General features: G+C 42.9%; 1 protein-coding gene across 3 annotated transcripts in view; it reads left to right on the forward strand.

The window, feature by feature from the left end:
* Window positions 1-806: 806 nt before the first annotated feature.
* The window catches only part of RB195_017352 (uncharacterized protein), a gene marked incomplete at both ends in the record, with an annotated part of 43,650 nt that continues 28,220 nt past the window's right edge, over window positions 807-16,236 (forward strand). For all 3 annotated transcript variants that reach the window (XM_064184315.1, XM_064184314.1, XM_064184311.1), the window contains 13 exons: window positions 807-900; window positions 1,322-1,402; window positions 1,816-1,893; window positions 1,977-2,173; window positions 6,277-6,354; window positions 6,461-6,562; window positions 6,836-6,941; window positions 7,046-7,131; window positions 7,351-7,408; window positions 7,462-8,787; window positions 8,871-8,914; window positions 9,260-9,344; window positions 9,876-12,377. In XM_064184315.1, coding sequence (XP_064040192.1) covers window positions 807-900; window positions 1,322-1,402; window positions 1,816-1,893; window positions 1,977-2,173; window positions 6,277-6,354; window positions 6,461-6,562; window positions 6,836-6,941; window positions 7,046-7,131; window positions 7,351-7,408; window positions 7,462-8,787; window positions 8,871-8,914; window positions 9,260-9,344; window positions 9,876-12,377 — 4,837 coding nt within the window. The remainder of the gene's footprint in view (window positions 901-1,321; window positions 1,403-1,815; window positions 1,894-1,976; window positions 2,174-6,276; window positions 6,355-6,460; window positions 6,563-6,835; window positions 6,942-7,045; window positions 7,132-7,350; window positions 7,409-7,461; window positions 8,788-8,870; window positions 8,915-9,259; window positions 9,345-9,875; window positions 12,378-16,236) is intronic.

A 16,236-nucleotide genomic window follows, 5' to 3' on the forward strand; every position in this document is an offset into this window, starting at 1 on the left:
TATGCGTTTCGGTTTGGATCAGGCGTCATTCATGTTTGGCCTCTTTTGAGCCATTTTGTTTTCAGGCAAGCTTGACGTTAAATGTTTTTTTTAAATCTATTTCATTATATTGCGATCGTATTGGATCACATCGGATTCCAAACTCTTCCTCTTGCTTGGACTTTCACTTCGAGTTGTAGCCGTTTCTTTCTTGGAAGCTTTCTTCCACGTGATTTTTTGAGGATTATGGAGATGTTACATGAGAAACTTAGTGCTTTTTATTTTTTGAATTGATGTAAGGATCCACTATATCGCCTCCTGTTTAGTTATTTCAGTTTTACGACGATTAATATTTTCGCTACCTGGATAACTTTAGTCCGTGAGCATCAGTTAACAGATTCTGGAATGGGAAGATTCTGCCAATGCTTTTTTGTTCTCTGTTCTTTCTTAGCATATTGTTCGAAAGAAGTGTGATGTAATCTGCATAGTCGACCTATATTTCAACGCTTATGTCGCTTTTTCGGGCAGAGATAATTATGCGTCCAAGTTGATTTAAGAAGGGCTTGGTTGATTTATGGTAACTCATGTGTTTTAATTTTTCATGAACTTTTCGTAACTTGCTCTGAATTATTTTTCAGTCGTATGTCCACGGCAAACCTTTCTAACGTGCAATGTAAATTTTCTTCATCGCAGTTTTTGAATCATTTGCTACGCCCAATAGAAGGTCTAATGATTATTTTCTCATCGACAATTTGTTACTTTCCGGTTGTTACTTTGCTTTTAACAAAAGAGTATTTTCTTCCATTTTAGGTTTCGTTTAAGCTATTATGCGGTGGCTATTGCTATCCGTGTTAATAGCCATCATAGATGCTCAATATTCGGGCTACGCAGATGGCAGCAAGCCAGCTGGTTACAAAACAGGTGAGTTTATTTTATATAGAAGTATCTTCGAGCGCACGGTGATAACGGAGCGAGTTCAAGTTTAGTCACGGTTTCGGACAGGGAAGTCCGTGATTTGAAGAGCACGTGTCATGGCCGTGTCTCCTAGCTTAACACATATGGTAGAGTCAAAACGACATAAAGCACGGTGAGCGGTTGCGATGGAAGCGGTGCGGTGGAACGCAGCAGTTAGGATCTGGTGATCAGCTACGCTACCGCAGGTCATTGCTGCAGTTCGCGATGATCCCACCTCAATTCCAATCACAATCTGCACCGCATCGCTTCGAAAGCAACCGCTTGTGCAACTGCACAGTGCTTCATGTCGTTTTGACCCGACCATATGGTGTCACTTGTATCAAGAAATCAAAAATGCTGGAAATATAACAAAGCATTCTGTCTTCAGGATCAAACAGCGGCTATAGCAGCGCTAAAATCTCTGGCGATGCTAACCGCTTTAAAGCGCAAGAATCACTTGAAAGTGGAGGTCAGTGTTTTTTTTTTTCATTTCCGCAATGCAGCTGATTAGGATGTTATTATGTACATTTCAATGATATTTTTTTCACAAGTAGTTTTACTCAAAGTTTCAAATCCGTTCTGGTGACAAACTATCTGCTTCGCTTTGCACAACTTTCGCTTGCATAGGCTAACCCGGAGGCTTAATTACTGAAGGTGGCCCATCAAATTACATCCTACCCCTACATGCGCCAAGATTTAAAAGATGTTGGTTTGTATAAACGTATCATTGATGGAAATACCAGAGAGCTTCATGATTTTCTGAACGCTTTAATTTAAATTGTATACATATTTTTTGCTTATGATCTCGTGCTTTCTCTGTAGGACCATGTGATTTTCTGTTTTGTTTACATAATTGTTTCTTTATCAATATCAGTTACACAGAACAGCCTACTGCACCGAGTGATCAGGATGGTCCACCAGAATACGTTCGTCCACCGAACGCACCAGCACTTAGTGAAGGTTAGAAATTGTTTCTGTTTGCACCTTCTTTAACTAAGGTAACATTACTACTAGTCATTAATGGAGAAACGGCACTGTTACAGAAGGTGCGCTCTCCGGATACAGTCAAGAAGGAACAAAATCACGACCTGAAGTGACCCGCGAAGAAGAAGCCATGGAATTTGAAAGCTCTGCTGTCGAAGCCGTTGGCGTTCGCTACAAAGTTGATTCCGCTACTTCCCAAGTGACGAAGGAGATAGCATATGCGAAAAAGCCACCATTCCAGCCACCGAGAGCACAGGTAAGAATTATTCTGGAGAAATGATTTGACCTTTTTATGAGATGTGTATAATAGTGCTTAGGCTTTTCGAAGGCAAATCCTAGAATCCAATTTTACTTCCAAGCATAATTGCTATCTGAAGACATGAATTTTACATTCCAATACGTGGTCTCTCCGTAGTGCTCTTTCTCTCTACATTAATCTCTTTCGGTGTTTTTTTTTCTGTAACGTTATTTATCTGTCCGTGAAAGACAGAACAGTACGAAGGTAGCTGGGGATCCTGGGATCAGGATCTCTCCAAGAGTAGATGGAGTATGGAGTGAATTTCCTGGTTATGAGTATGATCACGTTCAATGCCCTATAATTTTCAAGAAAAAAAAGGTGTGAAAAACGCCTTCTCTGCACCGTAACTTATAGGCATCACCCCACAAAGGTGGGGTGATGCTCACTAAGGTATGAGGTGGTACGATTTCAGGTGGAGTATTTGTATACGAGATCGTTGATTAGATTTGATTGATTGATGATTTGATTTGATTGGATTCATTTTCTCTCGTTTATCCCTTTTGTTAACGTGCACGGGTTTTGTTTCGTTAATGTATAATAGGGTTAAAACTACATGAAGCACGGTGCAATTGCGTACGCGACTTCTCTCGAGGGGGTGCGGTGGAGCGTAGACCGTGGATCGAATGCGGACCCATTCTAGCACTGCTCATCGTTGTATTTCGTAATGGTCGCACGTCGATGTGAGTCGAACTCCACTGCGCCGATTCGCGTGCAGCTGCTTACGCAACTGCACCGTGATCATGTCGTTTTGACTATATGCTCGCGGAACCCCAACGCGTTTGCTGTCCCTCAACAGTCCTGTCTAATGGCTGTTTGAAACCCTGATAAAGGTTGAAGGCGTGCATTTAATTCGTTTCGCATTTCAGCAGCAGGCATTTAATTCGATTAAAGGCATCACTCCGCGAATCTGAGGTGCTACGGATTTCAGGTGGAGTATTCGTATACGGGATGGGAGACTATGGAGAGGGGAGTGATTCCGTCCATTTCTTCCTAATTGCCGTAAAAAACGGCCCGGAAGATACGGCTTCAGGCGTTCCGGCGCGCTATTTTCTACAACGAGTTCGATTGGAGCGCCAGCCGTGTGCACACGCCGCGTCTTCCGGACTGCTTTTTACGCCAATTAGCAAGAAATGGACGAAATCACCCAACTCTCCATAATCTACGATCCCGTATACAAATACTCCACCTGAAATCCGTACCACCGGGATGGGGTGATGCCTTTAACGGTCCAAATATGAAGGGGTATTTTCGTCAACTGTTCAAAAGTGAAGGGGTCGGAGCCGCTGCTCCGACTATCAAACGTATGGTGACATTATAGTAGAATGGGAAAATTTTGATCCTGAAGTTACTGTATAACTCCCGGACTACCTCTGTATTGAGTAGGGACACATTGGCTGCGCAAGGCCTCCATAACCGCTTTCCTCTGGGTTGAGTCAAAGGCCTTAAGTCGACAAAGATGAGTCAGTAACATCTTGTACGCTCGTGATATCTCTGTGAGTTTCGAAACAGTGTGACTGTGGTCAATCGTACTGAATTCCTTTCGGAACCCTCCTTGCTCGCATGGCCGTCCTTTATCTTATCTTTCTATCCTGTTTAGAATTACTCCTGTGAAGAACTTGTAGATGACAGACAGTAAGCAGATTGGGGGACAGTTGAAAATGTCATGTGGGTTTCCTTTTTTATACAACAGCACGGAACACGCTACTTTCTCATTGCCTAGGAAGATTATATTCCGACGGGCGAACGGAGGTGACGGGTCAAAAGCATTGCCAGCGTGTTGATCAAGAATGACGGTAGACTTCGGAAGGGAGGACCTCTAGGATGACATGTCCATCTTCCCTCAGACGAGACGAGTGGACGTGGCTGTTGAAGAGATCTGAGTAGAAGTCGTTGATGACTTCCTTTATCCCTTTCTGGATGCTGTAGTTGTTCTGTCTGTGTTTGGGAGAGCGGTGATTTTTTTCTTACGATTGGCGAAGTCTCGACGGGCTTAGCGAATGCTCTTGGCACCCTTTGCTGCTTCAGCCAAAACTGTTTCTCTCCTGGAGTTCTTTTTTGGCTTCTCTGCATCGCTTTGCGCGCTCGGACGTGAGTTGTTGCCTGCGGCTGGTGCTGCTCCTTAATGGCGTATAAGATCAAGGGCTTTTGGAGGCAGTCATCCCTTTGTGACTTTAAAAATCTGCGCTCTCCTCGTGCAGTCATGAAGACGTTCTAGGAGCCGATCATATTCGTCTTCGATGGTGGTCCTGGGACTCCACCTTGCTTTCTGACGACAAAGGTCGTCGTGATCCTGTTAGTATTATTTATAGTCTAAATCTTTTAGGCTGCAGATTTGCTTCATGAATAATTAGAATTCTTTAACAGGTGTTTAGTGCTGATAGGAATAATCGCTTAGCAGGAAACAGGTACAACGTTTTTTAAAAGCAGCAGATGGATTCCTTCTTGTATATAGTAGATGCGAGTAGTGCAAATCTGTAAGATGGTTACCTTCACGGCCTCTATCTTTTTTGCCTCTAGTCTTGTTCGTCTGAAGTGCGCGTACTTTTTGTCTGATTGATTTCCTTTGCACTCGTATATTATTCACATGGTGTTCATCGGTTATTCTCTCTTAGTTGAGTTTTTCTTTTTGTATCACTTATGATAATCCTCGCTTAATCGCTCATTCGATATTATGTAATTTATTCCTGACCTTAAAGGCGTCACCCCACGAATCTGGGGTGGTGTGAGTTTCATGTGAGTTAATCCTATACGGAGTCGTAGATTATGGAGAGTAGGGTGATTCCGTCTATTTCTTACTAATTGCACTAAAAAGCGGCCCGGAAGACACGACTTCGAGCGTTCCGGCGCGATATTTTCTACAACGAGTTCGATTGGAGCGCGCCAGCCTTGTGCATGCGTCGCATCTTCCCGACCGTTTTTTACGGCAGTTAGGAAGAAATGGACGGAACCAACCACTTCTCCATAACGTACTACTCCGTATAGAAACTCTCCACCTGAAATTCGCACCACCCCAAATTCGTGGGGTGACGCCTTTAAGCTATAGCTTTAACTTTCTTTGTCCAGCATTTCTGTAATAATTTAGCTAGTACATAAATGGTTAATTATCCAACTTTGGGTTCTCTTTATGTTGGTCAAACCACGTGACAACCAGTTTTGATTTCGGCGAGCAACCTAACGCGTAGAAGAGATTCCCGTCGAGAGAGAGTGTCTCACTCGATGATCGTTCTGGGACTCCGCTTTGTGAACTTCGATTGAAAGGAAAACTGCTTCGAAAGAGGCGACGGTATAATCCTGGATAGAATTCTGGCACACCAGCGACATCCGTAGGGCAGAACCTTTTGCTGACGATGATGTGCTCAATTACATTATGCTCCCTTCCACTCGGATGTGTCTCACCTCCAGCATAGAGAGGAGGGCTTCTGGAATTGCGAGTTTCCATGGGTGGTCTTAGTGTCATGATAAACTCGGGAAACCCCTCCCCTGCTCATTCCATTGTAGGCCGTGAGTCCTGATATGAAGTTCCACACCAGTTCTTCTGGGGCCAAGTTTTGTGTTGAAATCACCAAGAAATCCCTTGAAGAAAGTAGCAAAGATCTTGTAGAATGTAACAACTTTTCCTTAGAACTTTTCTGGGTCCTTATTGAAAGCTTCGACTCCTTCGCAGTTTGATGTTGGAGCGTAAGCGACGAAGATTGTCAAAGCTGACGTTGAACCCCATCTTCAGCTTTTCACGCACTGTAGAGTGGGATTAGCGTCTTTTACGGACGACGATTCCTTATAGCTAATCGCGTCATCCCGATACAACACGTATTACGCCGACTGTGCTTGAATGGTTTTATTGCGTGTATTACCTTTGAATTAAAAGTGGGCAGTGACTAGATCTGGTATTGAGTTCACGTTGCTCATTGAGACAGATCAAAATCATTTGAGATTGTTGAAAATAACATTGATTTGAATCATTGAGATTTCTGATTCCGTACGAATTTCTGCGACATTTCAGACTATTATTGCTAATCATCCTTGTCAAGTTAACTATCCCCATTAGGCTTTTCTTTTCGTAGATTCCACCTGTGGTAGGAAAGTCGTCAGTCAACTATCCTGCTTCACCTCTCAACTCATCAAAAGGAGTTCTCAGTGAAGTATGTTTTTTAAAGTTACTGGACCTTTTCCTTGCTGGACATTTTATGCATAGTGAGAGGAAGTTCATTCCAACCAAGCCAGCCTGAACATCAGAAAACACTTTAGCGAGAACCTGAGCAAGCGAAAGATGCACCACCATCTCTTCCTGATATTCCTTCTCCCGCTTATCCGACACCAAACACGAAGGAATTTCTGGGGGCGGCAGAGGCTAGTTAACTGTCCGATTCGTGATTTTAATCTTAGATGTGCAAATTTAATTTTTTTCAATTTTTTGCAATTTTAAGAGTCCAGCTAATGCTCCAGTACCATCTTCTGCTGTTACTGTGACTGGTTCAGACTCCCCTGAAACATCTAATAAGCGTCCTTCCTCAGAAGCAGAGATTAGAACTTATTATAATGATAGCATTTTGGGCACAAAGTTGCATCTTCTGTCTTAAAGAGCAATGTGAAGGCATATTGGGTCTCAAATAAGGATTTTAGATAGGTTCTATGGTACAACGGATGCTGCCAGTGCCACCAGGAGGAGACGAAGAACCTTATGGATCTACTCATGGATCACCTTCCCACTTAAACAAAAACAAAGGAGGTGACGGTTTTGAAATTCTGACCTTCGAGGGTAAATCGAATTTCTTGTAGACTACAAAGGTCCCTAATTTGTGGATGATTTTAACACAATAGCGAAAGTTTCAGGTGAATCATCGGAAGACAGTGGTGCGCCATCCTATCCTACGTTGAACAAACCAATTCACTCCCCATCTTCGTCATACGCAGATAGAGTATGCTTTTTTTTATTAATATTTGATGCTTGATCAACGTGTAGTTATACAGTTAACGTATAGCTGTGGTTTAGGAGGATATTAAAAAAATACAAGAAGTGACTTCTAACAAAATTATCTTTGCGCAGACAATCCTTTCTTTATCCAATACTTTCGTATTATACTGACGTTCTTCTGTTGTTAGCCCTAACTTCGCTATCTATTGATGCGCTGTTTAAGGTCGCTTCAAATATTTCCACCACAGCGCACCCATTTGGAGCTTATCAACACCCATCAGGTAAACGGCAGTTCACCGTTCTTTTTAGAACATTTAATGAATTCGTATTCCAGGGAAACTGTTCCCAAATGTTACGTTACCAACTACTCCAACCGCGATAGTTGAAAATCAACCATCCGAACTCTCCAACTATCCTGATAAAAAGGTGAAACTCACACAATTCAACTCACTTCCGGGCGCGCCTAACGGCTATGGTGAATCCGAGCCTATTAAGAAATCCAGCACGAAGGAAGGTGGTAATTCTCGTAATTCTGGACCGTCCGCGTTGGAACCTGAGGAGGCGTCCGGTGAGACAATTGCAATCCCAGCTCAGTACGGGGGAAGCTTAGAAGGATCAGCTGAGGAACCAAAAAGCGCAGGGATAGTAGACTTATCTGGTCCAATGCCTCTTGACGAAAACGATCGATACGTAACTGCTCCGGAAGAAGGTTCTGTTGGGTTGGATAGAGAATCAGCGAGAGTGGAATCTGGAATCTCTAGAGGAGGCATCAACTCAGAAGCAGCTGGTAAGGAAGCCGGTGGTCAATCTACACAGGCAGCTAGTACGGACTTAGTAAGAGGAAGTCAGAGTTCGACAGAAGACAACAAAACAAGCCTATCAGAAGGCGATACAAGCACAGGGGAATTCCATTCCACGGGTGATGAGCGAATGAGCACCGGAAACGAACTGTATGCAAGTAAAGGAGTGGGAGAAGATAGGAAATACCCTAAAGGAACGGATTCTACAAATTCGGAAAGTGAAGTCAATGAAGGAGATAACGGAACAAGTCCCGGAAAGAGTGAAGGGAATGGGAATGAGCAAGAAATTGGCGGCGAAGGTAGCAGAGGAGCAGAAAGACCATCTGAGTCAAAGGGTGAGGAAGAAGCAGGCGATAATTATAACCGAGGTGATGGAGTCGAAGAAGATCAGAAGTATTCTCAGAACGCTGTAGAAGTTGTTGGGAAGGAAATTAACGAAAAAAGCAATGTAAAGGAACATTCCAAACCATCAGCAGGCGTCGGAGATCGTAGCAACTACGATTACGGAAAATCCAAAGGTGACGAAGAAGCAACTTCAATTTCTGATGCTTCTGAAGCTGGAGAAGAAAGTGGGAAAGAAACTGCGCAAGGAGGAGACGATAGGGTGCAGAGTTCTGCTACCAAAGAAGGACAAAATGAAGCAAATCCGAAATACGTGCAAGGAAAAACTGGAGAATTAGATCGAGAAAATCCTTCCGGCAACGAAAATAGTCCTCATGCGGGGGCTGGTGGCGAACCTTCTTCAAATGTAGGGCATAATGGTAGTCCTGAAGAAGTTGGTTATCAAACGCGAAACGAGAATGAAGGCGAAGGCCACAGAAAGACCGATTCACAATATGCAAGCGACAAAGATAAGGAAGGTAGGAGGTGTCTTAGTTATTCTCTTTTTTAATTTCTCAAGGACAACCTAGCGGTGAAAAGTAGTATACTTTTTTTTCCTCAGGAAATACATCAGCTACCAACGGTACAACTGGTCCAATTGTGAAGGTATGTGATTTTATATTTGAAATGTTGATATCATCCATCGCACTGGCAGAATCTATGCTTTGAGAGGGATGCACACTTGCCTTTTAGCCTGTATTGTCGAATCTTATTCCTCATTCATATCACTTCTTTAATGATGTTATGGAAATGGATATTTGGGAACCTTTATAACTCATATGCTTTCAAGTCACATCGTTTTAATTGGTGAATCTACTTCTTATCGTATTTCCCCAAATATCCAGAATTGTCTATGCATTGGGTTATGGGGCCCGTGCTTGCTTATGTTCTTATATAAGGTCTCATCCGGTTGTCTGTTGTTCTGTCTTTTATTCTTTTTTCAAATTTTAGATCGATAATGCTGCAAACGACAAGAACATTGTGATTGCTTACATTCCGAATGCTTCATATAAACGTCCTAGCATCGCCAAAAAACGTAAGTTTTGTTAGGATTCCTTGCAAGTAGTTTTGAGATTGCTACCAGCGGACCTCTTGTGTTTACATTTTTGATATGTAGATTTTTTTTATCAATGTGCGTAAGTTTTTCTCTCGCTCATCTGCGATGATTGACAAAATCAAGTAGGACGAAATGTTAGCTGTTTCTTTAAGGCGCAAAATGTAATTTGATTAGGTTTGGGGAACGTGACACGATAATCTTGGGAGAAACAAATAGGAGTGTTCAATATGGCATTAATAATTCCAAAATTTTTATAGGTCTGCTTTTATGTTTTTTGAAACTAGTTGTTTCGTTTGAAAATGGTTTTTACCTGCTTCTGTAACATCGTTTCGGTTGCCTCACAGACACAGCTACACGCTTACACCGCGCCTGTCCGGCACTAAGCATTAGAGATTTGTGGAATGCACCGCACCACATTGTGACACCTTGGTTTGGTTTTCTTAGGTTACTTTGCTGGACAAGACAATGCACACAAATTACTTAATTCACAGCACCGTTATCACCTTTCAGGTCGCTATAAGAAGAAGAACCGGCACGGACAAATCAAATCGAAGTCATCGGCTTATTCGCAGAGCTCGCTAACATCTTCACGCAAACGTGATCTTGAACTTCCTAACATAGACCCTTTAGCTGATGACATCTTGGGAGCGTTGAAAAAGACAAATACCTCTTCGGGTTTTTCTACAGAGCATGCCGATCCATCGGACGAGTCCAGCCAGAAGTCAACCACAAAGAATGCAGATCTCGAAGAAACGGTTTCAAGCACGCCACCCTTGAGTTCATTTCGCACTAACCCCAAAATGCACCACCACGGAATCTCAAAAACACGTGAACTGAAAAAAAGGCTTCACGCAGTGGATGTTGTGGAAAATAAAAAGAATTCGAGACTATTTGAGCGTCTCAAACCTCAACAGAAGCGCTCATTCTCTGATTTACCACAGCCAGTGAGCACCAGAAAGTTGCACAAGCGTTTGAAAAAATGGAAAAATGCTAAAGCAGTCAATCATACAGACTTAATGCACCCTAGTAACTTCACTGATCACAGAAGTCCTTTAGATTTCCCGAGGCCAAAGAAAATTGTCAATCCTTTGAATTTCCCCCTCCCAAGGAAGCTTTCTGCTCTTTCCAATTTTCCTACACCTCAGAAACTATCTACTACGGAAAACTCACATGGTTTTTCCAATCCAGAAATACCTTCAAAAGATAAAGACTCTTCAAAGTTTACAAGACGAAAAGGTATTTCAACAAGCAGGTCGTTGAATTTCTCCAAGCCAATGAAGTCAGTAAACAGGCAGTTTCCTCTTAATTTCCCCAATCCAGAAAACGTCACTTTGGAACCTCTTGTTGTTTCAAGGTCAAATGGACACACTTATAAACACAATTCTGTAGGATTTCCTAGGCCGGGGACAGTCAATACGAAGGAATTTCCGTTAGAATTCCCAGAACCGGGCATAACTTCGCCTACAGAACTTCAGAACGAATCTGTTGACGAGTCTTCTAGTGATGCTCCCTCTTCCAATGTCCCTAATTCGGATGGCCTCCCTTACAGACACACGTCTGCTGGATTCCCTAGACCAGGAACGGTCAACGTGAAGGAATCTCCGCTAGATTTTCCAGAGCCCAACACAGCTTCACCTATAGATCTTGAGGACGAATCAAATGATGAACTTGTAAATGACGTTGCCTCCTCCAGCATCCCGAAACCGGATGGACTTTCTTATAGGCATACTTCTGCAGGATTTCCTAGACCGGAAACAGTTAACACGAAAGAATCTCCGCTTGATTTTCCGCAGCCTAGCACAGCTTCAGATAAAGATCTTCAGGAAGAACCAAATGATGAACCTCCTAATAACGTTGCCCCCTCCAGCATCCCGAAACCGGATGGACTTCCTCATAGGCATACTTCTGCAGGATTTCCTAGACCGGAAACAATTAACACGAAGGAATCTCCGCTTGGTTTCCCGGAGCCCAGCACAGTTTCAGCTAAAGATCTTCAAAGCGAATCTGTTGATGAACTCTCTAATAACGTTGCCTCTTCCAATATTCCTAAGCCCACCGATTTGACCATACGAACTCACTCTTCGGAATTTTCCAAATTACAAAAACTAGTGAAAAAACTCCCCATCTCCATTTTTCCCAGACCAAGAAATGTCACTTCAAATTCATTACTTTTGAGTTCCTTAAAACCAGGTAAATTAACAACTCGCTGGATTAGCTTTTCTAAACCTCAAGAATTGTTAGCAACCAAGAATTCGAGCAATAATCCTACAATCAGTCTCTCTTCTGACGATCCCAAAAAGTCGAGAGGAACTGTCACTGGCTTGAACACTATCTCTGACTTGCCCGTGATCCCAAAGCCAGTTTTCCTAAACTTTCCGCTTCCAGAATCTCTAAACCTTAAAATTAGCGCCATGAAAGTTCGCAGTCATAAAAAGAAAAGTCATCGAAAGCACAACAGGTCAAAAATGCAAATCAGAGAAAAAAGTGAAGAGGAGCTTAGTTCTGGTGAGAATTCAACCCATAAGAGGTCTCCTTGGAAAATTAAAATGATTGCGAAGAGTCTGCTGAAGCCACCGATCAAAGAGCCATTCACCAATGTGTCGTTGATCGAGCACGAACAACTCCCAATAGTCAATACATCTTTCCCAGATATTCTAGCTGAGTCTTCAATCGCCGCAACATTGGCTGAATCCATAGACGGACCGGCGTCTTCGAAATCTGAATCGACTAACGAAATTGAAGCGCCCTCTGTTGAAACAACGACTATGTGGGCATATGTGACTGCCCCTGGTGAGCGAACAGCTGCTCCAGAAATCTTAGCAGCACAGGCGGCTGAGGACAGCTCAGTCACTTTCGTGGACAAACCGATTGTCGCAGAAAAATTGCCACATGAAGAAACTTCGCTGGAGTCAGATGATTCACCAGAGCAACAAGAAAAGTCAGTGGACGAAGGAGTGCTGTCAACTACTGAACACTACGCTATAGCACCGGAGGAATACCAACCGCATGACAGTGAGTTCATTCTCGCATTTTCTTCTTATTTGTTTTATTTTGTAGGATAGCTTCAGTCTTCTACGTTATGAGTTTCTTAGAAAAACAAAGTGGTACTAAGTAAACTTACCGGCTCAATTAGAGCTGTGCAACGTTTGAGTTTGAGCATGATTTTAGCATTTTAGCACGAATTAACACAAAAGTTAGGGGGAGGAAGATTTGTAAAGGTAAGAAATGTTGATGGCGCATTTGGTCATATTTTGGTTTTTCGCAGCCTTTTGGTTACATTGCTTCACCACTCGTTATGTTTTCTCCTTTAAAACGTCTTCCTTTTTGAAATAAGTTCTGTTTTTTAGCAGCTTATGATTTTCCTCAGGTCTAGGTACGTGTTGTAGATGGGTCAAAAAGACATGGAGCTCGGTGCATTTGTGTAAGCGACTGGGCGGCGTGGTGGGGTTAGCGATTGGAATCTAAGGGCAACCCTCGTGTTCTGCTCCGATGTATGGCGTACAAGAAGTTTATTGGCTACTAGGTCATGGGCTACGGAAGCAATGAATGCAATGAAAGCGGAAGCAAGCAGAATTCAACAAGAGGCTTGTGTAGGAACCAGTATTGATATACTTTCTATACACGGCACGATATCTCGCTGGTCGCGCATCTAATTCAGTGATAGAGAATTTGATCTTACATGTTAAAGTGCAATGAATAACTAGTATTGACCTACAGGCATGAATGCTGTCAACGTTGTGATGTTTTTTTTGCAAATGGAAGGTGTAAGTATTTTTTGATGATCGCCTTGAATAATTAAAATTTGTTGGAGATGTGAGAGTAAAAACGGAGGTCACATTCAGATGGTTTGGTCCTATTTCGGTGATTATATGAGTTTTGAAACTCATAGAAGTAGTTTCAAAACTCGTAGAAGTATCGCGAGAGTACATGATGCCGCTGTGTCTCACTTTCATCGATTTGAAGAAAGCCTTTGATACAGTAGAGACCGAAGCGGTCATGGAGGCCTTGGAGAACAAAGGCGTCCCTACTACATACATAAAGATACTTCGCAAGTTGTGTAGCAGCTTTACGACCAAAATTTTCCCATTCTATAATGATGCCATAATCGACGTGAAGAGAGGAGTTCGTCAGGATGACACAATTTCACCCAAAATATTCAGTGCCACTCCCGAAAGCGCGATTCTAGGATTGGAATAGGATAACATGGGAGTGAAGGTTGACGGTCGGCATTTACATCATCTTCGTTTCGCTGATGACATCGTTCTTACAACGTCAAGCATCAGTCAGGCGGAACGGATGCTGGTCGAATTTGAAGAAACGTTTAAAAAGATCTATGTATATCTAGGTCGGGAAATCAACATGAAGAACGATCTGACTTCCGAGCTGGGCAGAAGGAAATGAGTGGCTTCATGAGCATCGAAGATGTAGTGAAGAGGACCAAGAACATCCGGTTCCGTGCTCACCTATTCAACACTACCGCCCTTCCTGCATTGACCTACGCTTCAGAAACGAGGGCGTTTCGCAAGCAGGAGGAAAATGCGATCAGCGTCATAGAACGCGGAATTGAAAGGGTGACGCTAGGAGAAACCCGCTTTACGCAAGTGAAAGAAGGGATTCGAAGTTCATTCCTACGTTACCGATCGAAGATCAGAGACGCTGACGCATATGCCAAGGAAAGCAAAATTAGATGGGCCGGACACCTGATGCGTTTCAATGACAACCGTTGGACCAGAGATGTAAGCGGCTGGATACCTCACGACATCACTCGCACCTCAGGAAGACCGCCGACCCGATGGTCAGTCCTCTTTACGAAGTCCTTCAAATAAAAGTACTACGCTCTTCGAGTCTCTCGTGAGAAGAGATGCCACTGGGCAACACTTGCGCGCGATCGGGACAAATGGAAGTATTACTGGTGCCCGCTCGAGCAAAGCGATGAACAACGGGAGCACACGTGACACAGGTGATACCGATTGTATAATTTTTGCACCTTAGAGGTAGAGCTTTGTCAGTTCGCAAAGTAGTTACGTTGGTGTTTTTTGTTTCAAGCCCGGCTAACTTAAGACTAGTTGTGACCTTTTGTGTGATATATGATTTACTTGAGGCAGAGTCGAAGAACGTTGTAACAGTAATTTCTTTTGAGGAGTTTAGGGGATTGAACAGACTCACGGTGCACAATAGTGAAGCTTGTAAAGAATGATGGGGCATCGATGCCGTCTGTTGGTTTAAAGAACACGTAAAGGTTCCCGCAATATCTGGAGTTGTCTCTGATTTTGAGGTTTCAGAGGTCCGTTAGTCATTGTGGCTACTTTTTTTGGGCGGGAACTGATGAGAGTTGCGGTTGTGAGGTCCATTTAGTTTGTTGGCTGTTCCGGAAACATAATGACGATTGATGCTTTTTAAGGCGGAATATGCAGTCGAACTTTGATGGGCATTCTTAACTGGCTTGAAGTGACGAGAGGCGGTTATGACAAACTTGTCGAATCCGTACTTGTTCATTCTTTTGCTCCGTACTGCCAACGGCGTGGTAGTCTATTCCAAGGTGAAATAAAGAACTGCAGAAAGGGCACTTCTTGCGGATTTCCTTTGTGATTTCCGTCTAGTGTTAGGTGGGCGTGAAGCAGTCGCGTAGTTGACGCGAAATCCGTAGTTGGGGTTATTAGGATTTGTCTGCTGCCTTGAGTGATGTTCTGTTTCAATAAGAGTAGTATCTTCGCGTGGGATATCCGTTAGGGATGTAGAAGTTCGGTAGGAGCGACGTTGTGGCTGTTAGAAGTCTTATCGTACATTTGGCTCCGCTCTCGAATAGGTAATTTGTTGAGAAGTGTGATCAGCGCTGTTTCTTCAGAATTGCAGAACTGTCTCATAAGCAAGAACATGCAATTAGATATTGTAGGAAATTGACCACTCCCGTATAACAAACTGGCAATTGTGCCACTTTGGCATACAATTCTGCCAGTTTGAAATACTCATTGACTTTGTCGTCGTTGGGGGTCTTCAGTATATCCATTATCCATTTCTATGCCGTAGTTTTCAGCTTTCATTATAAGTCCTTAAATCGACTGTGGAGTACGTTCACGTAAAAATGATTTTAGTAGGGAGAATTTTGTTGTTTTGTCGAGCTTGGACTTGGCTCGGTGCCAACGAGGGTAGGGAATCTATCCGAAAAGTCTAGGTAGTTAAGAATATTACCATTGAATGTTGGAAGTTCCAACTTTGTGAGAACTGACGCATCGACGAAGTTGAGGAAGGCTGAATCAGAAGGGAGATGAGGAGTAGAGTTGAACTTAGTTGACATTGGAACAAACGTGAGTGATTTTTCCTTACGTCGATGCCAATTTGCGCCCTCATCTCGCGGGTCAGCATCGGGGGAGTAGGACGAACGAAGGAGGTATCTTTTGATATATTCTTGATCTATCGCATTCGCAGATAATCTAACTGTTCAAGTTAATTCTCGGCGACATTAATCGGTACTCTGTACAGTTTGTGATATATTCTTCCAAAGTTTTCTGCTCATCTGCTTCAGACTGCTGTAGGAGTGCCCATTTGTCACATAGTTTGGTTATTTTGCCATAAGTATGATGGTTGGATAGCTCGTTTGATGTCACACGGGTCTCAAGGGGATCGATACACCGTCAATACCACTACAAGCTTAAACTTTGGTAATCAAGGCTTATAAATGCATTTACATTATAATGGATGGAGGAAAAGATATCGGAAGGCTATAATTGAGAGGATTAACATCAAAAGGAATAAAAGTGAGGATGTCGGAAAAGAAAAGGAAGGAAAACTATGGATGTTTAATGTTCCCCGGCGGGTTTTATGTAGATCTAAAAGATGCGTTAGACATAAAAAATTTGTATGGTATTAACGT

The sequence above is a fragment of the Necator americanus genome, chromosome II, assembly GCF_031761385.1.
Source record: "Necator americanus strain Aroian chromosome II, whole genome shotgun sequence".
Lineage (NCBI taxonomy): Eukaryota > Metazoa > Nematoda > Chromadorea > Rhabditida > Ancylostomatidae > Necator > Necator americanus.